Source organism: Pinus tabuliformis, chromosome 1_2, assembly GCF_031772625.1.
Source record: "Pinus tabuliformis cultivar Carrire ecotype Pingquan chromosome 1_2, CPIR1, whole genome shotgun sequence".
Lineage (NCBI taxonomy): Eukaryota > Viridiplantae > Streptophyta > Pinopsida > Pinales > Pinaceae > Pinus > Pinus tabuliformis.
Genome location: NC_142298.1, coordinates 26,305,343 through 26,317,289, shown reverse-complemented (window position 1 = coordinate 26,317,289; position 11,947 = coordinate 26,305,343). Strand labels below are relative to the sequence as shown.

The 11,947-nt window shown below is 34.3% G+C and overlaps 1 protein-coding gene and 1 long non-coding RNA gene across 2 annotated transcripts; both read left to right on the top strand.

Annotated features, from left to right (window-relative positions):
* Positions 1–609: 609 nt before the first annotated feature.
* LOC149204167 (pathogenesis-related 5 protein Cup a 3-like) lies at positions 610–1,949 on the top strand. The gene is made up of 2 exons (XM_089393225.1): positions 610–790; positions 898–1,949. Exons 1-2 carry the CDS (start codon positions 715–717, stop codon positions 1,518–1,520), a joined length of 699 nt encoding a protein of 232 aa, XP_089249351.1. The 5' UTR covers positions 610–714; the 3' UTR covers positions 1,521–1,949.
* A 2,090-nt stretch (positions 1,950–4,039) lies between these two features.
* LOC149204166 (uncharacterized) lies at positions 4,040–4,943 on the top strand. Its single transcript, XR_016251742.1, has 3 exons — positions 4,040–4,241; positions 4,335–4,416; positions 4,500–4,943. It is a non-coding gene; the product is annotated as an uncharacterized LOC149204166 (long non-coding RNA).
* Positions 4,944–11,947: the final 7,004 nt, after the last annotated feature.

Genomic DNA, 11,947 nt, shown 5'->3' with positions numbered 1-11,947 from the left:
AGCATCCCAGTTTTATAAAGGGTGGGGTCTCAAAATAAGACCCTCGCAGGAAAAGACGAATAAACTCGAGTTGTTGGTCTTTACTAAAATTGCATTCAATGCACAACGAAATTGCATCTTTCGACGAAAACAAATTACAGATGACACCTTTGAAAAACCGAAAAGAAAGCCGAAAATAGCCACGTGGGCAGCAGTGGCTATGACAGTGATCGAATGGCCACAGCTAAGTTACTGATTTTCGTAGGAGTTTACATGGATGATTGGGATTGAATCAAAATTGGAAAAATCTTGGTTACATACGAAATTTAAACCCTAGTAAAACTAATATTATATTCCGAAGTTCTGCCCATTCATGTCAATTTTATGGCCAAAAGAGGGCACGCAAGTAATTTTTTAACAGGATTATCTTACTCCGTGTCCTGGTTTACTGTAGCTCCGGAATTTTCCCCACCACATGCCATGAAAAGACTATAATCTTATCTGAACTTCATACGTGTTTCATACGCTACTACACGTGGTTCATGTTTGTGGGTTGCTACTACCCTGTCTATATATATATATATATATATATATATATATAGCGTGTGTCTCACCTGCGTTATTCTTGGACAAAAACTGATTAAGCTCATTTACAACTGATTGCGCTGTGTTGGAGTAGTGTTTGTTCATTGCATTGTGCTTTAGTAGTGTTTAACTTGCTTTCTGGTCTTAGCAATGGGGGGAAGAACGATAACAGTTTCGATTTCAATTGCAACGACTGTATCTTTAGGATTAATGGTTTATCTTCAAGGTAAGGCCAAGGTGTTACTCTCTCGAATCTACTTTATTTTATTACTTCAATAGAATTACACAAATAAGCGATGACTAAATATGTGGTTTCTTTGCCAACTGGGGCAGTTGTAGCCACGAAATTTGTGATCCAGAATAAGTGTTCGTTCACTGTGTGGGCCACGGGAATTCCCATTGGTGGCGGTCAAGCGCTGGGGCAGGGCCAATCACGGAGTGTTGACATGCCCGCAGGAACAAGCGCAGGCAAATTTTGGGGACGAACGGGCTACTCTTTCGATGCCTTTGGTGAAGGCAGCTGCAACACTGCTGACTGCGGTGGCTTGCTCAACTGTCAAGCCGCTGGACGACCTCCTGCAACGTTGGCTGAATATACTCTGAATGGGGCCAACAATCGCGACACGTATGACATCTATCTCGTTGATGGATTTAATCTCCCTCTCTCCATAACTCCCTCGGACAGTAGCTGCCCAACAGTTGAGTGTAGCAGCAACATAACTGCGAGCTGCCCTACAGAATTGAAAGTGGTCGATGGGTGCGACAGTGGTTGCGCTGCTCTCAATACTCCTCAACACTGCTGCACGGGAAACTACGCCAACAACTGCCCTCCTACGAAGTATTCCAAGTTCTTTAAGGGGCAGTGCCCACAGGCTTATAGCTATTCCAAAGACGATAATACTAGCCCCTCCACTTGCACTTCTGGTACTAATTACAACATCGCCTTCTGCGCCTAATACCATCCTAGCTGTTAGGTAAACATATTTATTCTCCGTAGTACCATATTTCATAGTAATAAGGATACGCTAGTATCACACATCGACTCCTATGCAATTGAAAGGGCGTGGAATTCAATTGAGATTGAATGATTACGAGCCTTCGCCAGGATTCAATTCAGATTGAATCCCCTATACACGCTGTCATCAAATACATGCATGTTTCACGAAGTATATCGATGGTGATACAGTTGAGATTGATTGATGTTAAGACGATCATAATTGATTACGATGTTGGAATTAATGTTCCGCTATGGCATTCATATTATCTTCCGTGTTGTTTTCACACAGATGCAAGTTCCACGCAGCGTCGCAATCTATCATATCAGAATGTTGTTAGCTGTTAAAGTTAATTAAGATTTTGGAGTTAAACTTTTGTTAACTTTTATTAATAAAGAGGCCATTGTTATTAAATTTTATTTCACTCCATTTAATCGGTAAATAGTTATAATATATTGAATTAATATCACATGTTAATTAATTTTTAAATTTTGAAATAAAATATTCTAAAATATTTTATTTAGGTTATTAAATTACTATTTATTTAATAATTATGGATGATTAAATTAAAATTATAAAAATTTATTCCAAAATAAATGTATAGATTAAGCATCATTTTTAATAATCATCAAAATAGTTACTAACACAATTATTTTGGAAATTGATTTTAGCATTTGATTTGACCATGGTTGATGAGAGTTGATGAGGTTGATAAATTTGAGTATGGTTGATGAGAGTTGATGAGGCTAATAGATGTATATCAATTGAGTTAGTAAATGTGGTTGACCATGGTTGACCTTAGTTGCCCTTGGTTGACCATATTCTACCATTCTAACCATAAATATCTTGATTGATGACTATAATTGTTCATAAATGACCATTATATTTTTAATATTATTTACATAAATATTATTATTAATAATATGTATATTTATAATAATAATATTATTATTATCAATAATTTTAATATGGATGTTAATATTAACATGATTGTATTTTTAATATTATTTACATAAATATTATTATTTATAATATGTATATTTACAGTAACAATATTATTATTAATAATAATTTTAATATCAATGTTAATGCTAACATTATTGTATTATATTATGTTTTTAATAAAACAACATGTTAAATGTTACTAATAATATTAGTGATAAAATTAATGTTAATATAAAATTTAATATATATCCCTATTACATTAATAATGCAATATTGTTATTGTTATAATTAATGTAATAAAGTATTAATGCAACATTATTATGATTACTAATAATATTATCGTTAATGTTATTATTTTAATATAAAACTAAAATAATTATAAAATTAATTTACTATTAAAAAATAAGAGAATTTAATATTATTATAAATCTAATAAAACTTAATATTTTTCTTTGGGAAAAACTCCCCTGAGTCTTAGCTGTCTTTTCTAGGAAAAACCCCATAGGTATTAGCTGACTTCATTATGCTCCATCTAATTTGATGTTAGACTATAGAAATATTTCCCCCCTTTAAATTCAAATCTTATCATAACTACCTTTGTAATAACTACTTTTCCTCTTGATTTGTTTCTAGAATTTTTTTGCTAGTATTATTGTGATCTATTTTCAATCTTGTAAAGATTGAATAAAAAAATAAAACGCACTCATAATTTTCCTGAGAGAAACCAATGCCAAAAAGCCTCTATCAAAAGAGATTTGTTTTTTTGGCACTGTTTTGATAGATTTACTTTTTATTTTTGGAATTGCTTTGCTTATAGCTATTAGCTAGGGGTTGTAGGCATGCTTTTCTTATAGCTATTAGCCAGGGGTTGTAGGTATCCCTTATCTTACAATTCCTTTTATAATAAATCCTACAATCACCTTATAATTTCTTTTATAATAAATTTTTTCATATTCTATAAATATAACTATTAAAATTTATCTTATTTTATCAATGTCACACCTACGTTCACATACATAAAAAAAAATTTACTACACTCTTTTCTAACCATTTGCTGTATACATATATATACATATATATATATATATATATATATATATATATATATATATATATATATATATATATATATATATATATATCATGTGCTTCCAATCTTTATATCGGCATAAGGTAAATAAATCCATATGCTTGCCACGTATGAAAAGTTAACAGCGATGTTCTGATTACCATTACAACTTGAAGTTTATGAGCTACGTGGCTTACAACGCCAAGTCATGCTGGCTCATGTACGCATCCACTTAATGTGTAGCCAGCTCGTGTACACCAGTTTCCAAGGGTTATTAATGTAGCTTGGGCTTCGGCGGTCCTGCCGCAGCCCTTGCAGGTGACAACTCATTCCTGCTTTTATGACTGCGGTCCTTTCCGGAACAGATGGCAAGGTTTGGCTCAATGAGCCATGTGACACCTCGGTCACAGAGTTTCTTGGTCTCTACACTGGGTGTTCCCGCCCCACACAGATGGTGAGGATCATCCCACAGGATCAAACGGCTGAGGTTTGCACAAGGGTTTATGTCATTACATAACTTCATTCGAGCGCTTTCGGGGTCTGTTCATTTGCTCGGCTCTTCCGGCTTCTTCTCGACGCTCCTCCTCTAGCTAAACTCCACCAGTGCTGCTCCCTTTACCTGCGATGGCTCTGCAAGCTGTAACGTGACTGAAACTAATCCGCTACAGGTATCTAAACTTCGACTATTCAATTTATGGCTAACATTTACAGGGTTGATTATTTGTAATAACTCTGATGAATGGTTGTTCTCTTGCTCGCAGGGTACGCCGTTGAGCTTTTGGTACTCTTCTAGAGGTGCCAAAGCATTCATACCTGGAGCTCCCACCTTCCCAGCGGCCACAGGTATGTGCTCAGTTCTTATTTGCCTTGGCCTTACTCATAAGAGCTTGTGTCCATCGATTGAGGGGTTATATATGATTGTGCAGTCTGCTGTTCGAAGAAGGGTCTCCACGCGTTACTTGCCGAGGTATTCTCCACAAAGAACCCTCGTCTTTTGAGTTTCGGTCTCCTTACGAGTTCTGGTCAAGTTCATGACCTGTTTTATGGGAATGATACCCACGGTGAATTTCTTCCTGAGTTATATTGTATGTATTAAAACTTGTTTCCATTGAAGAGCAGCTTCTTACGGAGTGCTCAGTTGTGTTTTGGCTTACCATGTCTATTCTCGAACATGAGACTCCAGATCTGGTCATAACACACAGACCTGGCTAATGGGTTCGGTTTTGCTTTTTGATATTCTCTGTTAATTAATGTTCGAACAGTTCTGTGTTTTCATGGTTTCGTCCTTCAGGCATTGTCATTCTGAGCTTTAAATGTAAATAGGATATTTGTAATTTATACATGGTTATGATTCGATCTAAGCCCTTGGGGCCGTTTCCAATTTGCATCTTAAATGAGTTTATCTTGTGTATTCAACCGTGCTAGTACATAGCTTGGGGTTCGTGTTTCATTACTGGTTTATTATTCGTTTCTACAACAGCGACCTTATGATTTATCTCTGGTTACGATGGTGACTTCGTCCGCATTTCTGTGCTGCTGTTGGTTAATAAACCTATTCGGTATTTATATAGTGCATTGAACGGCTACAGCAATGATGTTATGTTTTACCTTTTGCTAGGAAATATCGCACTATATATGTATATATATATATATATATATATATATATATATATATATATATATATATATATATGAGGTTTTTCTTGCAACGAATACACATATTTTTCTTGTACATGCTTATATACCTCCTTCGAAGTTGCATGTTCAGGTTTTTGTCTGTATGTAACAATATATATATCTCTTTTCAATTTACATGCTCGGGATTTGTATACATGAATAAATATTCCTCTCCTTTCGATTTGTATACACAGGGTTTTGGTATATATGAATATATTTTTCGATTTATATGCACAGGGTTTTGGTATATCTTACCTATATACCTCTTCTCGTTTTATCGCTTCCAGGATATGGGGTTCTGGTTACCGACACCTGTTTTAAACAGCGGTAAGCTTATTTATTTTTACATCGACAGAGTTGCATTTGACTACAGTCAATGCTATTCTATCCGAACTCAGAGGGTTTAACCTCACTCTTGACGACATATTCTGGTATGTACATGTATATTCATCAAGATGTTTTAACACCATTTGCTCCACTGTTAGTTTATTTCCTATCGCACAGTGATTAGTTCTTTGGTCAAGATTATATCCTAACTGTTGTTCGATAACCAGTTACTGATAGACCTCCCTTCATTACTATAACCAGTCTTTAATTACATTCAGCTATGTGTCTTTTCTGCAGTAAGACTAGTTCAGACTATGTCCGTTGATTGACCATCTATCCTTTAACTTAACCAAATCTGTACAGTTATACTATTATTATGACAGAATTAGGAAAGAAATTGTTTTCCTATTAACTACTGTACATCATTTTTCATATTCAAGCAGAGACTTTACAGTTTGGAAACCGTACCTGGTTCACCAGTAACAGGAATGGTTTCTCAAGCAAGTCACCTGTGCTTGTTTCTGCTCTTCCACCCAGCCATGAGATCCATCCCTCAGACGGAATTCTCCCCCCGAGCCATCTTGCAGACCTCAAGTCCTCAACAAGATTTGTGCACTCTGTGCCTGGTTATCTGGTCCTAACCAGACTTAACCTCTGTTTTCTTTTCCTTTTCTTGGAAAAAGGTTTTTCCTTCTGTCTGTCCCCACAGCACCGAACTTCCTCCCCACAGCCAGGACTTTTCCTCCTCTGGGAGGGTAGTTTCCATCAGTTATTATAACTGAACTCTTTCTTTTCAATCCACCTCTTAGAGGCTGCCAGCATTTCAAGAAAATATTTAAATTACTTTCATCAAATATAGTTTGTCACAGTTTTGTTTTTAAACATAAACAACAATTGTATTAATGTCTTTTACCATAGTAAATTTTTATATATTTACATGAACTGGGGTCATTACAATCAAATTGAAATCAAAATTGAAATTTGATCAGCATTATTGATTTCCCTAGCTGGAAATACATGTTTTATTTTTGCCATTTGTTAAAATTAATGCTAACACAAAACTAATTTTACATGTTCATAAACATTAGCATGACTTTTTTGTTGCGCTAATTTAATTGAGTTCATGTAAATTTACAAAAAAATAATCTTAGTTATCAATTCATGTGATTTAATTTATATATTATATTTTTAAATTTTTTATCATTTTATATATTATTATAAATTTATCCATTAAATTTTGTATTATTATTTTGTTTGTTTATTCATTTATTTTTAATTCTATATATTATTATAAATCTATCCGTTAAATTTTATAGTATTATTATTTTGTAGGTTTATTTATTTATTTTTAATTGCGAGATCTGGTAGTAACTATTTTCATTGTAGTCCGTTATAGAGTATGATGCTATAGAACCAAATTCTGTCCAATTAAATAATAAAATATCTAATAACTCTCCAAGACCTAACAATAGAGTATGATGCTTTTGAATATAACCCTTTAAACTTCGAACAGGATAGCTTTTGAATATGATGTGGTTTAATTATTGGAGGAATTGTTCCGAAAGTTATGAAAATTTTGATTATATTTAGTTGTTAAATTTTAAAATTTTAGGTGTCCATTTTTATAGTGCTGAATTTATTTCATCATCAAAAACACGATTAAAATATCATATCTACAAAATTTTTTGAAATTCTTTTGTCCAGATTCGGACCACTTTTAACCGTCCACACAATTCCTCCATCTACCTTCAACCTAGATAGAAGACTCCTTTGAATATGGCCCCCTAAACTTCCGCTGTCCAGCAATCACATGGGCACCTAAAACCGCCTAGAAAATATAGCATCCACGTGGACTCCGTATAGCATCCCAGTTTTATGAAGCGTTGGGTGGGCAAAATAAGACCCTCGCAGGAAAAGACGAGTAAACTCGAGTTGTTAGTCTTTGCTAAAATTGCATTTAATACACACAAGTAAATTCTATCCTTGGACGAAAACAAATTACAGATAAGATCTTTGAAAAGCCAAAAGGAATTCAATATACAACCAAATTCCATCCTTGACGAAAACAAATTACGAAATAACACATGGGCAGCAGCGGCTATTACGGACCGGGTAATCACGTTGCCATACTTTCTAAGTTACTGATTTTGGTAAAAGTCTGCCGTTTAAACTTTATATGGATGTTTGGGATTAAAAAAGGGAAAATTTTGAACCCTACTAAAAATTTCTGCCTATTCATGTAAATTTAATTGCCAAGAAGAGGGTACGCAAGTAATTTTCTAAGAGGTTTAGATTACTCCGTGGCGTGGTTTACTGGAGCTCTGGAATTTTCCACACTGCGCGCCAAGAAAAGACAATAATCTTCACTATCTGAACTTCATCCGTGTTTCATACGTTACTACCAAGTTTGTGGATGGCTACTACCTTCTCTATATAAACCCAAGGGAAACAAATAACTGAGAGTGAGAAGTTTTCTGCATGCTATGAGATTGACACGTCGTAACGCCAAGAGGAGTGACGGACATGAATACAACTCTAGTTGTTAGTATTTACTTAAATTGCATTCAACACAACCAAATTAGAGCTTTGAAAAACCAAAAACAGGGAGGAAAATCGAGTGGCAGCGGCCGCTAAGACCGTAAATCAGTGGCGTCACTGATTTTGGTAGAAGGCAATTTTGGTAAAGTGTGATAGCGATCGATATAAAATTCTTGCTTATACGCTAAACTTGAACATCTCTATGCTTCAAATTTCTATCAATTCATTTAAATTTTATAGCAAAAACAAGGTTAGCAGGCAATTTACTGAGAGGATTAACTTACTCCGTGGCGTGGTTTATGGTATCCCTGGAATTTTCCATACTGCGCGCCAAGAAAAGACGATAATCTCATATATAATTGCTCCAACTGCATTCTATAACATGATTTTCCTTGCTCAATCTCCAGTTGACTGCTTCCTTTTTAAAGTAAAGTCTCTCTCAAAAGAATAATGTGATTATCATTTTAAAAAAAATAAAAAATAAAACCTTTGTGGGTAAATAAAAAAACAAAATATCATTATCTATATATATCTCTGCTCAAAGATAAATCTATTATATATAGGTTCTAATTTATTTTTCTATAAACTATCAAAATTTTTTTGGCAATTGCAAAATGTAATCTATAAAAAGTGTCCATGGAGATTTTCAAGGCATTCAATCCTTGAATTTAAGATTTTAATCTATCTATAACTTCAAAGATGCCATTTAATTAATGAAATACATATATTCTTGAAAATGATCAAATTTCTTAAGATGTAAATCATGTTTCAATTTTTACACTCTAAAGTAAATTTGCATCTTAAAAGCTTTCATCCTTCTAATGCTTTGTAGATCCTTAATTAAAATAAAATTATTTTGCACATTTACAATAATTATAAAAATTTATATATTTCTTTTAAAATTTAATAACATTTATCTATAATTTAAATAAATTTATATTTTTAAATATAAACTATTTTTTTCTTATACATTAATTAATAGTACAAATAGCACATAAAAACACTAAGAGTTTTTGTTTTGTTTTTTCCTCATAAGAACTTAAATATCCTCATGATTAAATTCAACATAAAATTAAATAGTATTTCAATTGCTTATCCAAGACACCCTATCAAGTGCATATATTAACTAATGAACTCGTGGATAATGATCATAGATTAACTAATGAACTCATGGATAATGAAAATCTACTTTCAATTAGAAATCATAGTAGATAATTAAAATTTAATAGGTAAATACGATATTTTTATTTATAATTAAAAGCAATTGAGGAGAAATGATATTTAACATGTAACTCCATTTTATAGTCTCTAGCAGACGTAGTATATTGACCACTTCAAGTTGTTGGTGGAGATTTCAACCTTATTAAATACCTCCACCTACATGAGGTTTTGGTTGTCAACGGAGATTTCAACCTTGTTAAGTCCATGGAAGAGAAGAAGGGGTGGGCAGGGGAATCAAAAGAATCGATCCTAAGGCACAACAATTTTCTGACCTTCTTCATCAAGTTCAAGTGGACAATCTAAATACTATCAATAGTGTGTATACTTAGGAATAACTTGAGGGGAGGGAGACATCAGGTATCTAGTCGGCTAGATTGATTTGTAATATCTGAAGACTTACATGAACACGATCATTTTGCTGAAGCCGGTATTCTGCCAAGCATTGGCTCAGACCACTAGCGAATCCGCTTGGAGTTAGCTAGAAAATGGCTCCTCATAATCATCCCTTTAAATTTGAAGGCCTTGGCTACAAGATCTCAATTTACGATCTAAAGCCAAAAGCTGGTGGGAAGAATTATAGTTCCAAGGATGAAATTCCATGCATACGTTCTACTTAAGCTCAAAGGGATTTAAAGTCAAACTTAAAATGGAATAGAAAGGAATTTGGTCATATCTAGAAAGAAAACATGCCATAGTTCCAAGGATGAAATTCCATGCATACGTTCTACTTAAGCTCAAAGGGATTTAAAGTCAAACTTAAAATGGAATAGAAAGGAATTTGGTCATATCTCGAAAGAAAACATGCCTTGGAGACCCGCATGCAACAAGTGAAACAACATATCATTATGGATGATGCATTAATGCCTTCATTATGGAAGAAGGAAAAATGATTAACAAAATAAATAAAATCTTCAAATCCATTGCTACCCTTTATAAATATTTTCTATGGAGAGGAGTTAAGAAAAAATAAAAAAATTTACGGGGTAGAGGAACTGAGAAATTAGTTGTGGAATGGTAGGCAAGGTCAACTTCAGTTGCGGAAAGGTAAATATTTGGTTGTGGCGAGGATATCGCAACCATACAGGGACTTTAATTAAAACATAGAGTTCACTCATGGAAAAACAGAGTAAAATAAAAGAGGGTTGCCTAAATTTACTTATGAAGGCTTAAGACCACATCGCAACATAACATGCTTTTGATTATAATATAAAACATAGGAAAATATATTGGCGTGATAAATTGGAGGCTGTTGCTCCAAGTAAAACAAAAAAGGCTTACTGAGATTTAAGCTTCACTGGGTTGCGGTGTAAACTTCTGTAAAACTAATTTTCACGTGCCCACTAATATTTCCTTCACTATTTTCTCCTCACTACCTCACAACTCTCTAACTTTCCCAACATGCCCAACATTACAAATGACTTTTACTTGCATATTTATCCTAACATACGAATTTGACATTAATTACATGACAGAGAAAATATTTAATACCCAACATGGGCGAATTTACATAGTAAATGATTTTATGAACTTGCAGGTGTTGTGGAGTGTGGGCAACAGTCGAGGAATGAATTTTTTCCCATATCTAATTAATAAACTTCATTAAATGCTTTAACCTCTCTGATGTGTTGCGGAATGGTCCGCTCTGAACATCTATTTTGACTTCTGTCATTTTGCCTGCAAACAAAAATCGCAACTGTGTAGTGGTTAACTGGGCAAACATGATGGTCGTCAGTTTGTTTAAGGCAATGGTTGGGATTATTATTTCCAACACTCCCCCATAATCGCAACTGCCACTATTGACAATTCCTAGATAATCTCTGAGATAAACAAAATTTTCACGTGCTAATGGCTTTGTGAAAATATCAGCAAACTGTTCATGTGACCTGCAGTGCTGCAACACAATTTCATCATTGTTAATCAATTCTCTAATAAAATGATATTTAGCATCAATATGCTTGGTCCTCTTGTGAAAAATAGAATTCTTGCATAATTCAATTGCGGATGTGTTATTGCAGAAAATAGTTGTTGCTCCCTCTGGGTCGCGGTGAAGATCCCTCGGCATCCTTCTTATCCAAACTACCTGACACGTTGCTCCTGTTGCAGTGACATATTCAGTTTCTGTTGTTCATAATGAAACTATTGGCTGCTTCTTGGAGGTCCATTAAACGACTCTAGAACCCAAATGAAAAACATATCCTGACATGCTCTTTCTGTCATCGAAACTTCCTGCCCAATCATTGTCAGTGTAACCAACCACCCTAAAATCATCTGTTGCGGTGTACAAAACGCCATACTTCTTTATCCCATTGACATACCTTAGAATCCTTTTCGTTGCTTGCCAATGTGTCTCCTTGGGTGTATCCATGAACCTTGACACCAAACTCACTGCATACATTATATCCGGCCTAGTGGCGGTCAAATACATCAAGCTGCCTATCATGATCTTGTACAATGTCGGATTAACATTTTTGTTGCAATCTTCTTTGCTCAACTTCAACCCCATGACAGTTGGAGTTGGTGCAGGCTTGATGTTCTGCATTTTAAACCTCTCCAAAATGTCTCCTACATACTTTGCTTTAGAAATAATAATGCCATTTTTTGCTTGCTTCAC

Bases quoted from the DNA above. Each gene is read 5' to 3' on its own strand.
- LOC149204167 (XM_089393225.1), top strand. From the start codon at position 715: ATGGGGGGAAGAACGATAACAGTTTCGATTTCAATTGCAACGACTGTA. The intron at 791-897 runs GTAAGGCCAAGG...CAACTGGGGCAG, and splicing joins ATTAATGGTTTATCTTCAAG to TTGTAGCCACGAAATTTGTG.